The sequence below is a fragment of the Geospiza fortis genome, unplaced genomic scaffold (assembly GCF_000277835.1).
Source record: "Geospiza fortis unplaced genomic scaffold, GeoFor_1.0 scaffold538, whole genome shotgun sequence".
NCBI classification, from domain to species: Eukaryota; Metazoa; Chordata; class Aves; order Passeriformes; family Thraupidae; genus Geospiza; species Geospiza fortis.
Genome location: NW_005054368.1, coordinates 2,969,287 through 2,986,350, shown reverse-complemented (window position 1 = coordinate 2,986,350; position 17,064 = coordinate 2,969,287). Strand labels below are relative to the sequence as shown.

Genomic DNA, 17,064 nt, shown 5'->3' with positions numbered 1-17,064 from the left:
GGATATGAGAATCCCCATTAAGATTATCCTTAAGTACTTTCCTGAATCAGAGCCTGAAACAACAAAGCTTGTGGACAGGGCTTTTAACTGCTTGACAGAGGCTCTTTTAAATTTGTTGAGTCTTTAGGAATCTGGCTGCTGCTCTTTTCAGTGCCTCCACTGTGCTGCACTGCAGCTGTTGTCAAACAGAAGGGTCCCCACAGCCACTCAGAAGAAGTATCACTGCTAATAGCTTCCAGTTGTTCATACAAACTCACTAATTTCTGTGACTCCTAATTCCACACACTTCTTGTTTCTGGATTTTTTAGAAGATAAAAAAAATCAGTCTGTTTTCAGTGTCTTTTTTTTCCCCACTTTTTTCCTGGAGAATGAAAGGTTTCTTTTTGTGATTCTCACGTGAGCTACAAGTGCTTTCTTGTAGAATTTAAGCAGGAGTAAACCTGTAGCTGTGGCTTCCTCCTTACTGATTAAATTCCCCACTCCTATTTCAACATATCAGTGAATTAGATTTCAACATTTTGTTTCCCACTTATGAAGTTGTTAACTGGATGTCTTTACCTGGAAGAGTAGAGGAGTCTCTGAACATTCCTGTGAAGCAGAGAGCTTAAGTGAGAATTATTTTTGACACCGCAGGCAGGAAGATTTTCCAACAAAATCCTCATAAATAAATCCTGAGGAAGGCAGGTCGTACATCCAGTTAAATCACAGATATAAATTTATATTTAAAGGACTAGGATTTTCTGCATTTGGCACCAGGAAAGAATCCAGCACTGTCAGATCATCTTGTGGGTTTTTCCTACTAATGGAACTCAAATGGGAAGATTAAAGAAGCAGATCATTCCTTGATAAGATTGAGGAGTCTTAAACAAGCACAAAAAAAAATTCCCAAGTCTTCTCCCCACAGTCTGAACAAACATTTTCACAACAGTAAATGTCACCAGTCTTGCTAAAGTATCAATCTCAGTGGAAAAATCCACTGTCTGAGTGATCAGTTCAGGCCTGAAAGCCTTTCCAGTATAATAAGAACTGATGGAAGAATTCAAGGGCTGCAGAGGGATAGAAGTGCTCACTGTTTGCTTTGGCACTTTCTAGTGTGTGTAGGCATTTCCATTTCCCTAGAAGTATCAATTAAGCTGTATTGACTTTTATTTCTGGAAATGGGAAGCTTTATTCTCTCAGCCAAATAAAGAGCAAGGTTGTGGTTTATTCTACTCCCGTTTCTTACCTTTTGCTCTTTTGTGCTTCTCTAAGACACTGAGAATTTATAGGATAAAACTGCTGCCAGCTGTATTCATTTAGAAGTGGATCAGTACACCTGGAGCTGTGAAAGGTTCATGGTGAAGATTGAGACATCGTGAAGCTTTTTACATGTTGGAAACATATTTCTGTTGAAATGTGGGCAACAGAAATGAATTGCAGTGTAGATCACACTGGCATTAAAGGCCTTTCAAGGAGCTGATAAACTGGCCCTTATTGAAATATTAAATGGCAGCAGGGCAGGAGAATCCAGGGCATGGTGTGCTGCAGCTGAGGGTTCAGGAATTGCCATTCAGGGAGCAAAACGTCTCCCAGTTTTGACACAGAGACCTTCTGAGTGCGGATATTTTCTCTTCAGCATCCTTTTGATCCCTTACAAGCCTTCCTGCAGCTGCTGGTGTTGCAGCCACCCTGCAGGGAGGTTTTTGAGACCCCCCCCAAAGCCATTCCTGTGTCCCCTCAGGGTGAAGGCAGCACAGAACGAGTTGGGACAGCAGATCCTGGCTGACTTCGAGGAAGCCTTTCCTTCCCAAGGTACAAAGGTAAAGTTCTCACTTTTCCTCCTGTTGAAAAGTGTCACTGGAAACTCTTCAGGATGATTGTTGTTGGATTTAGTCTCATTTTTCCTCTAGATTTGGTCTCTGCCTGTTTCAGGAGTTTCTTTAGAAAGCAGAGGGTGATTTCTGCCAGCCTTCCCTTCACTCTGCACCCAGCTCCCGCAAGAGGGCTGCAGCCAGGCAGAGAATGCCCAATAATTCATCTCTGGGGTTTCCTTGGGGTCTCACCCAGTCCCTGGTTATTTATTTGTCACAAAAATCAGTGTTTTGTTCAGGGGAAGCCAAGCACAGGCTGGCTGTTGACACAGTGCCACCAAGTTTGTGTCTGGTTTTCTCAGCACAGATACAAATCTGGGCTGGGGCTAAAGCACCAACTGTGCTTCCCCAGCACTGTGCATCCAAACATTTGCTAACAGTAAGGGGAGTAGGTGTGAATTTGAATTTACTTCCAAGAAAACACCAGTTCTGTCTTTCAAAGTACCAGCTCTGCTGGTTTCTTCATGCAAGTGACAGGTACAGAAATGAGGAGACCTTTTGGAGCAGTTGGTGAAGGGCAAATCTGTGTCTGTGAGAAGCAGCACCAAAGCAGCTTTTTTATTAAAAAAAAATGTTTCTAATTTTTCTGCCTTTACCATGGAACAACTTCATGGACAGTGAAATGAAAGCAGCTCAGTTTTCATGCAGCAATAAATAAAGAGTAGCAGCAGAAAAGAGAATAATAGGAAAGGATAAACCTGGATGCATTTGCAATCACCCATTCAACTTAATTAACCTGAAATCATTTTCTTCCTGTTTGTTTTGACAGAGGACTGGTGGGCCCAGCAATGTCCTACGTGATGCCTGCCTGGTAGCCAACGTCCTGGACCCCAGGATCAAACAGGAAATCATCAAGAAATTCATTAAACAACACCTCTCAGAGTATCTGGTCCTTTTCCAGGAAAATCAAGATGTAAGGGAAGCTTTGCAAGCTCCGTTTGGATTTCACATTTTGCTCTGCTGGCATTCCCAAAGTTCTCACTTCCACAGGTTCCTGTGGTGAAAAGTTTTTATCCCAAGGGCCTGGAAACTGATTCTGGGTGTGATCTGGAGTGGCTGATGAGCTGGGAGTTGCTGTTATCTCTGCCAGGATCCTCCCACCTTAGACCTCAGTTTCTCAGATCATCGCTAGAAATGTTTTCTCCCACATATAGAAAGTAAATTTGTGTTAGTTTTATTTCAACCCTGCAAAAGGTTGAAAAATGAAACTCTGAAAATTCAAAACTCAACACCACCACCCCCAAACAATCAAGAAACATCCCAACATGCTTAGAAAGCTGAGGGGGAAGGATTTATAGAAAGTTAATTACCTTTGTAGCTAAGTTTTAAAATTCCTGTCCTGATACTAATAGCTTTGTAAAAGTTTACCATAACGTCCTTGAATTTGGAAAAAAATCCCGCACAAACCAGAATCACCTTTAGATCAAAATGTATTTTATCAATTTCAAGTGTTTGACATAAAATAAAGGCTAAACTGCCTAAGTTTAAATAACATTTTTCCACCTAAGTTTTCTGGATTAATCTTTCTACTTTTTGACCAGAAAACACAATTATTGAGGGGAAAAAATCCCATCCTGCTCAGCTTGTAAGAATTTTAGTTGGAATTTAAATGTGAGCTGAATGTAAGAATCCAGGAATTGCTACATTCTCATCCCACTCACTTTAACCTCTCTGTCTGAAACAAAGAGGGTGGGATCAAATGAAATATTATTGGATTGAGTTTTCAATAATCTCTGCATGATTTAGGAGTACTGTTATCCTCATTTTCAACAGAACTTGCTCTCTTAATTCACACAAGATAGGATTTTCAGTCTGGCATGTGTTTAAGCACTTGGAATCCCAGAATCATTGAGGTTGGAAAAGACCTTTCAGATCCTTGATTCCAACCCTTGCCAAGTCCACTGCTAAACCCTGTCCCTAAGTGCCACATCCACAAATCTTTTCAATCCCTCCTGGGATGTGACTCAGCCAATTCCCTGGGCAGCCTGTTCCAGTGCTTGGTAACCCTTTCAGTGAAGAAATTTTTCCTAATATCCAATGTGGGATTGACATTCTCTGAACGTGGGAGAAGCAGTGAGAGAAGCAAAGAATGATCAAAACAATTCTTATCTCATTTACCGCTCCTGTGTTGTTCACAAGTGGAATGCATTGTGGAACACTGTTTACCTGAAGGGAATTGGAAATTGGATTTTGGTGTGAGTGTTTTGATTCACTGACCAATTGAATCCAGGTGTGTGTGCAGTGGAGATGAGTGCTTGGCAGATTCAGTTTAGATGTAATATAATAAAATATAGAATAATATAGTATAATCAATTAGCCTTCTGATAAGATGGAGTCCTCCTCATCATTCCTCCTGGACGTTGGGCAAAAATATCACCGATTATCCAAAGCATTCAGAGGATGTTAATCAATGTAAAACCACCTCTGACGGAGAGAGAGCAGAGCTGCAGCAGCAGCACAGCTCTGAATATTTGCTAAAGATGCTGATGGTGCTAAAAAGTCATTTTGCCTGAGGTTCAGATGGCCTGGCTGGACAAGATTGACCAGCGCTACGCCTGGATCAAGATCAATGTAAAATGTAAAATAATCAATGTAAAATCACTGTGATTGAGAGAGAGCAGAGCTGCAGCAGCAGCACAGCTCTGAATATTTGCTGAAGATGCTGGTGGTGTTAAAAAAAGTCCTTGTCCCTGGGGTGCAGGTGGCCTGGCTGGACAAGATTGACCGGCGCTACGCCTGGATCAAGAGGCAGCTGGTGGATTACGAGGAGAAGTACGGGCGCATGTTCCCCGCAGAGTGGTGCATGACGGAGCGCATTGCCGTGGACTTCTGCCACATCACCAGGTGAGCCCCACCTGGGGAGCCACAGATCTCTGACAGACACAGAACTGCCCCAGGATTCTGCCACGTCACCAGGTGAGCCCCACCTGGGTATCACACATCTCTGACAGACACAGAACTGCCCCAGGATTCTGCCACGTCACCAGGTGAGCCCCACCTGGGTATCACACATCTCTGAACAGAGAGACACATAACTGCCCTAGGGTTTTCTGTGAGAAAGCTCAGAGAAAGAATTAAAACAATTATTATCTCTCTTTCTATTGTTTATAGATATGGTTCTCCAGAGTGTACTATTCATAGTTCACCAGTAGTGTAAAAAAAGATTCCTGAAGTATTGCTCTGATTTTTTAAGATTTTTTAAGCTTTTGGACATTTACATTCTTGTAATGAACTTTCTCACACACTTTATGTAAATAACTTATTGTTTTGCATTCTTTTATGGAGGAGGAGAAATTTAATAGACTGTTAGTTTGTCCAGTGTCATTGGAGAGGTGGCACTTTCACCCTCCAATCCACTGTCACTTTTGGAAATTATAAATATTGGAGTCAGAAAAATAAAAGTCCTTTTTTTACCTTAAAAAGAGCAGCGAGTCTGCATCGTGTTGTTTCTTATCCTATAGTGACACTAAAGGGCAATCAGGTCTTAAGTCCACCATTGTTTCTATAAAAACTGTAAACTTCTAATAATAATAATAAAAATAATAAAATAATTAAAATAATACATAATAAAAATATAATAATAATTTTAAAACCCCTGTAAATTTATAATAATAAAGGGCCTTTTCATGCCTTCTGATGCTAGAGTCTCTGTATCACCTTTGTCTGTCCCAATACCCCTTTGGTGATACCATGCAGCTCCTGCTGCCTCCCAGCTTCCTGAAAATAAAAGGTTGGCTTGGCTCCTGCCCTGCTGGTCAGTGTCTGAAGGCAGGGTGCAAATGTCTCTTTGGAATTGTCTGTGGTTAAAAGGAAGTGAGGAGTGAAAAGGCTGAGAAGCGTCGCTAAAACAATGAGAAATTGAAGTGATGTGAAAATCAATTTTCAGCGTAACAGAGGTAAAAATCAGCAATGTTTCAGACCAAGTGGAATAGCATGAGCTGACTGTGGTGACCAGGCTCTTTGCCAGCCAGAGACAGGGAGGCAGAGGAAGGTGCCAGTGGAGTTCCAGTAGCACCATTGCCTTTGTTCTGGGTCCCAGTGGGAGTCCCTGAGCTTCCCAAGCTTGGACCCTCTGGGCTTTCCCAACAGGAGATGGGGTCCTGTTACCCACAGAGCTCACAACAACCGTGGCTGTGTTTGAAATGGGATCTGCAAAGCACTTTTATGTTAGAGAGCCTCTTAGGAATTAGCCTGAATTTTGTGATGAAAGTCTCTCTGGGGATCGGACTGAGTTCCAGTGTTAGGTTTCACACCTTTATAGGAAACCACATTTGTTTTTTCTATATCCCCTCTCTCTTGCAGGGCAGAGCTCTCCAAGATCATGCGCACCAGGGCCAAGGAGATTGAGGTGAAATTGCTTCTGTTTGCAATTCAGAGAACAACCAACTTCGAGGGGCTCCTGGCCAAACGCTTCTCAGGCTGCACTCTTGCTGATGGCACAGGGGTAAGGGCATTTCTGAAGAGCTCTCCTTTACTCAGCAGCTTGCTCAGGAGGAAAAATCCCCTTCACACAAAGCTCAGGTGCTGGAGACTGCAGAAAGTGTCACCTGCAGCCTCCCCTTGCTCAGGGTGTTCAGTGTGACTCTGCTCAGTGGCCTGTGTTGGAAAAATTATTTTTTAGTTGTGTAGACTATAGAGAAAATGGCTTAGTGGTAATTATGAAGAGCTCTCCTTTACTCAGCAGCTTTCTCAGGAGAAAGAAATCCCCTCACACAAAGCTCAGGTGCTGGAGACTACAGAAGGTGTCCCCTGCAGCCTCCCCTTGCTCAGGGTGCTCAGTGTGACTCTGCTCAGCATCACTTTTTTTCCTCAATTGGAAAAGTGATTTTTTTAGTTGTGTAGACTGTAGGGAAGATGGCACAGGGCTCACAAGAATAAGAAATGCACTGCTTGTGTGCTTTTTTGGTTCTCCTGGGGCCCTGTGCTGTTTGAAGCCACAGAGTTTATTATGGTGTGGTTAAATGCCTTGTAATGTTTGTTCTCTACATGTCAGTGACACATTATAAATAAAAGTCTCCTCTTCTCCTCATTTCTGAGTACCACACATTGACCACATGGTACCAGCTTTCAATCCCACATTTTTGGGTCGCTCTGGCTTGCAGGGACATTGGCAGTTTCTGCTTTGTCTCTTTTTGTACATTGTAAATGTAGAACCAAGAGAAAAAAACTCAGGGAGTATCTCTGGAGCCATCTCTGAGCTTTTCCTGCCTCGAATCTCAGCCCAGAGCTCTGCCAGCCAGATGCCCTGGCAGCACAGACCATGTGTGCTTGGCTTCTCTGTCCAGCCTGGATGTGATAATTCAGCCTCCAAGGAAAGCCTGCTGGACCCACTGGTCATTTGCTAATTAAAAGAGGAAGTCCTGTAAGGTTTTCCTCCTGGCTGAATTTAGATCTCTCAGGAATATGGCTTTATTTATTCTGACAAATTTCATAGAAAATTTGCAGCTTTAATTAAATTCACTTTGTTGGGTTGTTGTGAGAAAAGTAGAAGGAGAGGGTGTGGTTTCAAATGACAGAAAATCCTGTGTTTCCCCCTTTCTGACATGTCCAGAGGCTGTGACACTCTGGCTCTCCTTTGCCCTGTTTTGTACACAAAATGAAGGCCACCATTATAAAGAGCTGGCTGAGGGGGGAGACAAACAGTGGGAGCAGCAATTTGGGGTTTGTTTCAGGGCAGAGTTTTGGAGCTGCTGTTGTAGGTTATCCCAGTGGAGACCACACACTTTGGAATGGGGTTTGGGAGAGTGGAAATGTCACACTGGAAAAAATGTCACACTTTCAAGGAGGATTCAGGCAGCATGGAGGGGTGGAGAGGGAGCCAGGATCTGATCAGCTCTGCTGGGAGAAGGCAAATTGCTGGGCAGTGCTTTGAAGGGCTCAGGAAAGCAAAATGTGGATGCTGCTGTGTGCCAGAGGGCACAAAACTGGCTGTTCTCTGAAGAGCTTCCTCTTTTCCAACAGAAGAAGCCAGAAGTGCCACCTCCCTCCACCAACCCCTTTCTGGAGGATGAAACCGGGGCAGAGACAGATGAGATTGTGATGGAGAAAAGTGATACAGACAAAGTAAGTCTTTGAAGTTCCCACTTCTCAGCCTCTGTCAGAATCTCCAGTGGGGCCTCAGCTTTTCCCATCCCATTGATTTGAAAAGTTTGTTTTCACAGCAATTAATTGAGTGCAGTTTTGATCCTTTGTGCAGCATTCAGGCTCCCAGTACGACCATGCTTTGCTCTGGCTCACTTCACTGAAACCAAAGCAATCTTTATTCCAGTTAATAGTGCAGAGACAATCCTGCCACGTGAGAGTGAGCTGGATTCTGTTCCAGCCTGTACAGCAACAGCCCAGATGTAACTACAGGATTTCTGTCAAAGGGAGATGAAATAGCTATTTGGGTTTTCAGATCCCCAAAGAAACTCCTCTGCAAACAGTTGCAATTCATATTTTGCCCTGTCAGCCAAGCAAACTGTCTGGAGTCACCAGGCAAGTCATTGAACTTTCAAGTGTCAGCTTTAGATTTTCACCCCAGATAAATCACTTGTGGGATTTTTGTCTTTCCAGTGCTTTTTATCCATTACCTCTGCAAAGCAGGCAGCACCTAACTGCTTGTACAAGCACAGGGCTTCCAAAGCCCTCTGCAAACATTAAAGGGTGAATGGTAAATGCAATTGTTTTAATTGGCACCAATATCAAAGCCTGTGTTTTTTTAATACACCAGATGGATGTTTTCTAAGTGTTCAATTGTGGGTTACTTGAGGCTGGTACTCTCCTCTTGTTGAGGGGATTTACAGCCCTGTAAATGGGCCATGTACAGGTGTGTCCTGATGGGTGACCAGGGCCTCAGGACCTGCTCAAATCCATGTCCCTGGGGAGAGCAGGAGGTGGGAGCACAGTCTGGTGCACTGCATCCCCTCCAGATTTCCACATGAGCGAGGCAGCCCCTCTGCCTTCATCCACAGCCAAAGTCCTGAAACACAATGATTTAAGCAAGGTTTTGCTCTCTCCATTAAAATCCAGCTTGGACAGTTGGTATTGTGTGGATTTTATCAGTGAGGCAGAGATTGGGAACCTGAGGAGACACCTCTGATGCATTTCTTGGGAAGAGTTTGCTTTCCAGTAGCTCATGACTGGAATGTTGGCTGGGGTGTGCAGTGTTGAGATGAGAGGACATCCTTGGAGAAGCCAAGGTGTTAGGAGGCAGGTGAAGAGATAATTACAACAATTAGGGCTGGGTTTATTGAACAGCAGAATGCAGCAGTTCTGGAGCTTCTGAGAGAGGAACTGCTGTGCTCCCTGGACCTTGTGAAGCCATCCATGGAGAGGAGACATCCCTGGTTGTGCCGTTTTTGGTGAGTCTTGCCTTTCCTTGCAGGTATGCCCTGTGGCAGTGTCACAGGGCTGGGCTCTGCTGCCCTGCAGCCTCCTGGGTGCCAGGTGGGCTCCAACATTTCAGTGTCCCAGTGCCAGCAGCTGCTGGTTCATGCTGGGAGTCTGGAAGTGCTGAAAATCTCATCTTTCCTGTCACTGCGTGAAGAACAGAAGGGACACAAAGAGTTGAAGATGAAGGGTTTTCAGTAAAAGAGCCCTTCCAAGACGCCACTCCTGAAAATTCAAGACACTTGGGAATCTAAAAGGGAGCACAAGAATTTTGGGGGGGGAAATCCATGCTAAAAAAGCACCTCTTTTGGTAATCCTAGCAGTTCCATTTAATCTGTTTACTTTGGATAGTAATGAAAGGAAACTGGGCCAGCTGCAGACCTCCTTGCTGTGACAGCAGTAACCTTTTATTATTTCCATCAAACTCAAGGAGGAAATAGCTTAAACATCTGCAGCTTTTGGACAGGGTTGCACACTCAGAAATACAGCTTCAGTGCTACTGGTAAAAGATTTAATATTCCTTCCACCAGACATGCTGGGAGCAGCGTGGTGCAGAGACACAGAGAGCCAGGCCTGCTGCAGGAGCTGAGTGCTAAACTTGGTGAATCTGCAGCTTTGTGCTGGCACTGCCATGCCAGGGCTTTGCAGATGGGAGGTTTCTGTGATTCCCAGCTGTTTTTTCCCTCTCATCTCCAGTGAGTGAGTGCATCCTGCACTCAGAGGGGTTTGGGTGGAGGATGCCTGGTAATGGTTCTGTCCCAAGGCTCTTAAAAGTTAAATTCTTTATTCAAGGCTCACAGAGGTGGTCTGGCCTCCATAAAACCATTTCCTCACTTCAGGTTTGCAGCCATAAGTTGGGATTCATCATTTGGGGCTGAATTGTTGCTGAGAAAAGTTTGCCTTGTCACACTCTGATATTTCTGCCAAATTCTTAGTGCCACCTCCTCTGTTGTTTAGGAGAGAAAGTCTTTAAGGCTTTGCTTCTTTTGTTTGGCTTTTCTTGCACTAAAAAAAAAAAATTCAGCTGGAAAAATTCATATCTTCATTGGCTGGGAGCTGATCTTGGCTTTTTGTGGAGAGAGAAGCAAGAATTCCATTCCAGAGTCACTGCAGCCCTCTTTGCAGCCAGGGAAAAGCTGCTGGTCTGCTGGAAAGCACCAAGAGAAATTACCTATTAGTAAAAAAGAATAATAACAATCTAGCTGTAGGGCAAAAAAAGAACTTAAAAGTCCTGCCTAGCCTGGGTGCTTAAACATGCACAAATTTCAATGTGTGAGCTGTGCTGGGCCATGGTTTGAGTGCAGCACTAAACTCAAATGAGGGTAAACAGGATGGCTCCCACATGGCACCTGTGCTTAATGCTCTAAATGTGATTTAAAAATAGAAATCTTTGCATCCCCAGAAACATGTTTCACAGTGAAAGCAGGCCTGTATAATTCTGGCTCCTGCAGTAATTACATGCTGTTTATCTAAATAAAATTCATTCAGATGAAGCCTGTAGCTTTGAGTTATTGCCCTTGATACTCTAAAATGTAAGGATTCTTTAATCTTGCTTCCAAATAACTGCTACATTTGATTTCAGAGGGGACTAGAGGAGCCTTGTTACTGCTTGAAGGATTCAGGGAGATTTTATTTGCAAACTGCATTAAGATTGTTCAGCTGAAATCTGTTAGCATGGAGCAGCCTTCCCTTCAAGACTAAGAGTATTTTACAAGTGGAAAGATAATTCCTTGGATTGCTAACAGCTCCCTAGAAAGGGGGGAAGACTTGGATATAATAACATTTATATGCTTTGATGATTTGACAGCAAATTTCTGTGTCACAATATCTGTAAAGATTTCTGTCCTTCTGTGCTGTTGCATTGCTGTTCCGTCAAGGTCTTACAGGGCAGGTTTGAACCAACATTTTAAATGTTTCCTTGCAGCCAAAGAAGCCAAAGGTCCCTGACAATCCTTTCCATGGCATTGTTTCCAAGTGCTTTGAGCCTCACCTTTATGTGTACATTGAGTCCCAGGACAAGTGAGTAACCAGCCTGAATTTCAGGGTTTATTTGGTTTTTGATGTGCTGGGTTGTGCTGGATTCTGTCCTCAAGCTGCAGAAAATTTAATATATTGCAACTCTGCTGCTTGATTTCAACAGGAGCAGTGTTTGTGGTTCAAGAAGCTTTGAGTGGGGCCTTTGCTTGGACAAAATGAGTGTTCAGGGGGCTGTGGAGTTGGGTTTGTGTGTAATTGCAGAGGGCTGTGGAGTTGGGTTTGTGTGTAATTGCACAGGGCTGCAGGTTTGGTGCCTGCTCCCTCTCTCTGGAAGAAGCTCAGAGTTCCTGAAATTGCTTCTGTTGCCTCTGCAATTCCCACTGCAGACGTGTGTCTTTCTTTCATCTCATGTCTTCCACAAATAACAGGGTTGGGTTTTCTGTAAAACACACATGTGGCTTTGTGGCAGAGGAGTTGCAGGATTTGCTTTGTAGGAATAAGTTATTTGAGATCCGTAGATGAAAGCTGGTTGTAAGATAACATTATCATTGCTCACAGACCGGGACTTTGTCAGGGGCTTTAATCCCTGGCACCCTTCTTCATCTTCCTCTTTAACTTGCAGCAAAAAACCTTGAATGAAAGGAGCTTTCAGCTTTGAGCTCTGAGAAGTTTTCAGGGCTCTCACCACACTTCCTTGTGCACCTCCATTCACACCAGGGCTTAAATAACATCTCAGTAACAACTGCAGTGCCACCTGGGAGAGGAAATAGCTGAAAAAGGTTCAATTTGGTCTTTTAGCACAGATTAGTGGCTGGAAAGGAGGAGGTTCCTACTTGGTGTCTCTCATCTGTGTGTGCTCTTGTATCTTCCAAGGCTTTGCACATGAGAGAATGTCTAACTCAGGGCTTGTAGTGTCCTGATTTTATCCAAACTCCATGATAAGCATCTTGAAAAAGCTTTTCCATGTCCCATCAACTTTTTATGCTTTAAAAAAAAATCATTAAATAGCTGAAACCTTGCACAGTGCTGTGTCCTGCTGGGTTTAGGTTCTGCTCTGCAATATCACAAAGGGAAACTGATATTTCCCCCCTGCCCTCAGCCAACTGAGCACAGACTTCTTTGAGTATTTCTTCCCTTCTCACTGGGGGCCATTTTAATCCCCATTTTGGTAATTCTACCCCACTGTGCTCCTAGCCCCTTCAGTTGCCTTTTTTTTTTTTCTTCTTCTCTTTTTTCCTTTACAATCATGAGATGTTTTATATTATCTTTATAGCCACAAGCTGCAGGGAGTTCAAAGAAAAACTGCCACAGTATTCCCCATGCTGCCCCTGACTGCCAAAAATTGCTTTTCTTCACTATTTTCTCTCTTCTTCTTCCTTTGATTGAACTTTTGAGGAATCTGTTGCCATTATCTGAAAATGAGATGTTGCTTAGATCATTAATTGTATATTTGAGCTCTGAATAGTGAGAGCAATAGTTTTGTTAATAATTTTTCTGCCACATTAAACCTGTGGGCATTTTCTGCCAAAAAATTGTTTCCATACCCATTTATAGAAACACAGTGCCAAAATCTGTAGCAGTTTAAGAGGAGACACCTGAAAGAAGGAGTTTAAAGATGCTGCTCTCCACCCTCAGCTGCAGAGTAAATACCAGATTTCTGACCAGCAGAGCAGATTTCATTCCTGCCCCTTTGGGATGTGCGTCTTTAGCTGTCCTTTGTGGAGCAGCAGGAGCACACAGATGTGAGCTGAGCTGTTCTGGGAGAGCAGGAAGAGCTCTGTCAGGTCTGCAGGGCTGAGAGTGTGCAGAGCCCTCCTTAAATCTGCTCAGAGGCACGTCTGAGCCCAGAGAGCTTGGAAAGCTGGCACTTTGTGCTGTGTGTTTGCAGCCTCAGCTGCAGAGGGGCTTCCAGAATCCCCAGTGCATGGAAAGTGCTCTGCAGTGCTCCAGGTGTGTCAGTGCCACTGCTCTGTTCACACCCAGCTTCCTGAGCACCCTCTTCTCCTCTCCTGCTCCTTGTGAGTTCCTGGTTCTTCTCCTGATAGCCAGACCAACCCTGAATAGGTTGAGTGAAATTAAAAAAAAAAAACAAAAACCAAAAAAAAACAAAGGAAGAGGAATGCAGGAACGAAAAGAAGCAGAATAGAATTCCCTTTATGTGATTTAATTTCATTCTTTCTCTTGGTTAGATTTGGCTAGTTCTCACTCCCAATAAATGTGCTACTGTTAGGAAATACCACATCTGCACTACCAGAGACTTTTCTTGGACCTTTTCCTTTTTGCAGAGTCTGTGCAGAAAATGCTCATTTTCTGTAGCTCTCCTGCCTTCTGCATGTTTCATCTCCCAGCAGCTTTTTCTGCCACACTCTCTGTGCTCCCGTTGCACCACACAAAGGTTTGTGGCCTTGGTATCATATTTGGGCCAGCTGAGGCTCATGTGAAGCTTTGCCATCAGCCAAGGTGTGCATTAATGATGAATTAGTTATTTTAGTGCTCAATATCCTCATGTTTTGCTGTCACCAGTGCCATTCTGCAATCCCACAGCCTGGTTTGATGGGCAGCTTTATCCAGGTTGGGATCAGAACAAGCGTGAAGCCCCAGCACTGCTCTCCCAGCCTTTCTGAACAGCTGCATTTTCTCCTGCATCCCACTTGACAAGACCTTGGGGGAGCAGGAAAATGCAGATCCATTTCACTTTGCCTCAGAGAAGAGGAGAACATGTGGGCTAAACATAAAGAAACAAAAGCCATCGACATTCCTGACCGTGTCTTGAGACTGGGAGAAGGCAAAAAAAAAATCAAGTGACTGGTGACTGCTAAGAAAGCTCCACTTTGTTGCCCAGCTGGAGCCCAGCACAGATGCAGAGGTGGAGATGCAGCTGTTGAGTTTGACAAGGAGTGAGCCACGTCCTCTTTCCTTGAGAAGCTGCAGGGATGTGCAGGCTGCAGCCCTCCTGCAGCAGCCATCTGTTTGGCTCTGCTACAGCTACGCAGGGAGGTAAATTCTGCTTCTCTGTGGCCCAACACAATCAATGCTTCACTTCAGCCTTCAATTGCTGCTGCCAGCGTGGAGATTTATCACATCAGTGGAGCAGCCTGATGTTTTTACAGTGCTTGTAACACAGCTGAGGAGCTGGGAGTGTGGAATCAGAGCTGTGTGCAGGGCTTCAGCAATAGGCATGGAGAAAGGGGGCTGCTTGTCTTTGCAACAGCCTGGCTCCATGATGGAGATCCTGATATTCCATGCACATCTCTGGAGATAAGTTTGGCCCAGCAGATCACCCCTGGTAGGAGCTCATCCATTGTGAGGCGGCAGCCTCTGAGTTTATCAGGGAAGAGACTTGTGGGTTCTCTGACTTGTGGGTTCTGTGAATTCTCTGAATTCTCTGATTTGTTGGTTCTCTGATTCTCTCAATTCTCTGACTTATGGGTTCTCTCAATTCTCTGATTTTTGGGTTCTCTGATTCTCCAAATTCTCTGACTTGTGGGTTCTCTCAGTTCTCTGACTTGTGGGTTCTCTCAATTCTCTCAATTCTCTGACTTGTGGATTCTCTGATTCTCTGAATTCTCTGACTTGTGGGTTCTCTCATTCCCTGATTTGTGGGTTCTCTCATTCTCTGAATTCTCTGACTTGTGGTTTCTCTGAATCTCTGGAATTTTCTCTCTCACAAGAGGGAAAGCAAAAAGGGATAGAAACTGGGGGAAAGCTGTTGGTGGTGGGTTTTCCCCCTTTCACTGGTAAAGGTGAGAATGTGCTGCAGAGTCTCAGCCTTTCTCCTGAGGATTTGGCTTTCTCCTTTCTGCCCTGGATCATGGCACAGCCCAACCATTGCACCCTCAGAGGTGTGGCTTGTGCCATGGGAGAGCTGCAGGAAAACCATATTAAAAATAGGAATAGAAACTACAGGAACTCCTGGTCAGCAGAGTACCTCTCATCTGAAAGGCCCATCTATTTCCCAAAATCCAAGCTTCCTTGAGGAAGGCTGTGTGAATGTGCCTGGGGGAGGAGGTTTATTGCTGGAATTCATCTGGCAGAGGTTCTTCCATGGAGCTGAGCTGGACATGGATGTGCTGTCTCTGGAGGGGTAGGACCAGAGGAACTCCCCAAGATCAGAAGATTCTCTGGTCCTGTGTTGATGGCTCTGGCTCTCTGCCATGCTCAAAAGCCTTTTTGTCCTGGTGAAGGGATGGAGTGAAGTTTATTGTTGTCTAAAGGCCGAAATATTTGAGTAAGGACCAGGCTGTAATGAATCACTGGAGACAATAAGAGGGCTTTTTGTGCTTTTAAAAAGAGGCTGAGTAGGAAGTGCACTTTGTGCTCGTGCTAAATAAAACTTCTTTAAAGGATGTGTGAAGTTGTGCAAAACCAGGTGGTATCCAAATGGGACCAAGCAATGGCAAATGGGACACTCCATTTTGAGCACATCCCTTCAAAATCCATATTCCCTGAGCTCTGCTGGGATGGGAGGCCTGACTGTTCCTTTTCCTGGTGCCAGGAATGAAACTTGAGCACAGGCTTAATGCACTTGCATCAAATGTGCTGAGCTGAGCCCTGGCAGACCTGGGAGCTTTTATGTGTGGCTGGAGAACAGATTTGAAGCTGCCACTAAAACTCCTGAGCACAAAAGGTTTGGGCTGTGGAATTGTGTGAGCTTTGTGCTGGGAGTGTGGAGATAAGAAAGGGCTGGGAATACCCAGCTGCTAAACCTGAACTTGCTGCTGTCACAAGACAGAGCATCCCATTGTAAGCATTATTCTCTCTTTTCACTCCCAATTCCTCCCTCAACAGACTCAAATATCTTTTTATTCCCCACCCCAGGAATCTGGGAGAGCTGATTGACAGATTTGTGGCTGACTTCAAGGCTCAGGGTCCCCCCAAGCCCAACGTGGATGAAGGAGGAGCTGTGCTGCCCAGCTGTGCTGACCTCTTTGTGTACTACAAGAAGTGCATGGTGCAGTGCTCCCAGCTCAGCACTGGGGAGCCCATGATAGCCCTGACCACCATCTTCCAGAAATACCTGCGGGAATACGCCTGGAAAATCCTCTCTGGAAACCTGCCCAAGTGAGTCTGGCCCCCCCAGTGCTGCACACACCCCACTGCACTGAGGAGCTGATGGTTTGTAAAGATAATTCATGAATACACTCATTTCCCTGTCAAGCAGCCCAGGTAGCAGCAGGATCACTCCATTTACTTCATGATTTTCTCCAAAATTCAGGTTTTTTTGCACAGAGAGAAAAGCAGGAGAGCAAATGGGCAGTCACACTTTGTTTTTCTTTAAAGGGCCTCTGGAGAATAGCTTCATATTTGGCTTTGATTCACAGTCAGATTTGCAGTTTCTTGAAGTTCCTTTTGAAATGCCAGCCCAAGTCTCTTCAGACGGTCCTGGCTTTCAGAATTGCTGCTTGGGTAACCAGCTCATGCTGGGATTCTCAGCTGCCTTAGCCCAACATCATCTATATGGTAATTTATAATGAAGGTGGTTTATTTCTGAGATGCTGAAGTGCTTCCCTGTACCTCCCTCTGCCCTGGAACATTTTATCTCTGTGTAAATAAGATCTGTAGATGTAAATCCAGTGAAAAGAAGGGAAATCATAATGAGTTTACAGCAGTATGGATCAGTGTACAGGCTAAAGGTGCTCCTGAGATGTTGCCAAAACCCCACTGCAGATAATTCTATTTGCCATTTAACATCTTCAGTTTGTTTCCTTTGTAAACCTGGGAGCAGCAGAATGACTTTCTAAAACCAGTAAAACCTTTCACAGATGGAAGGGGACGGGGTTCCATCCAGACAAGTGGAAAGATAAATTTAATGTGTGTTCTCCATCAGACCTCAGTTGCATTCTTTAGCCACGTTTTTTTGAGTGCT

General features: G+C 44.4%; 1 protein-coding gene across 1 annotated transcript in view; it reads left to right on the top strand.

Moving 5' to 3' along the window:
* The window catches only part of VPS53 (VPS53 subunit of GARP complex), a 61,385-nt gene that overhangs the window by 21,214 nt on the left and 23,107 nt on the right, over positions 1-17,064 (top strand). Inside the window, exons 7-13 of the mRNA XM_031059798.1 lie at positions 1,721-1,799; positions 2,620-2,763; positions 4,552-4,694; positions 6,153-6,294; positions 7,812-7,913; positions 11,146-11,240; positions 16,017-16,259. Coding sequence (XP_030915658.1) covers positions 1,721-1,799; positions 2,620-2,763; positions 4,552-4,694; positions 6,153-6,294; positions 7,812-7,913; positions 11,146-11,240; positions 16,017-16,259 — 948 coding nt within the window. The remainder of the gene's footprint in view (positions 1-1,720; positions 1,800-2,619; positions 2,764-4,551; positions 4,695-6,152; positions 6,295-7,811; positions 7,914-11,145; positions 11,241-16,016; positions 16,260-17,064) is intronic.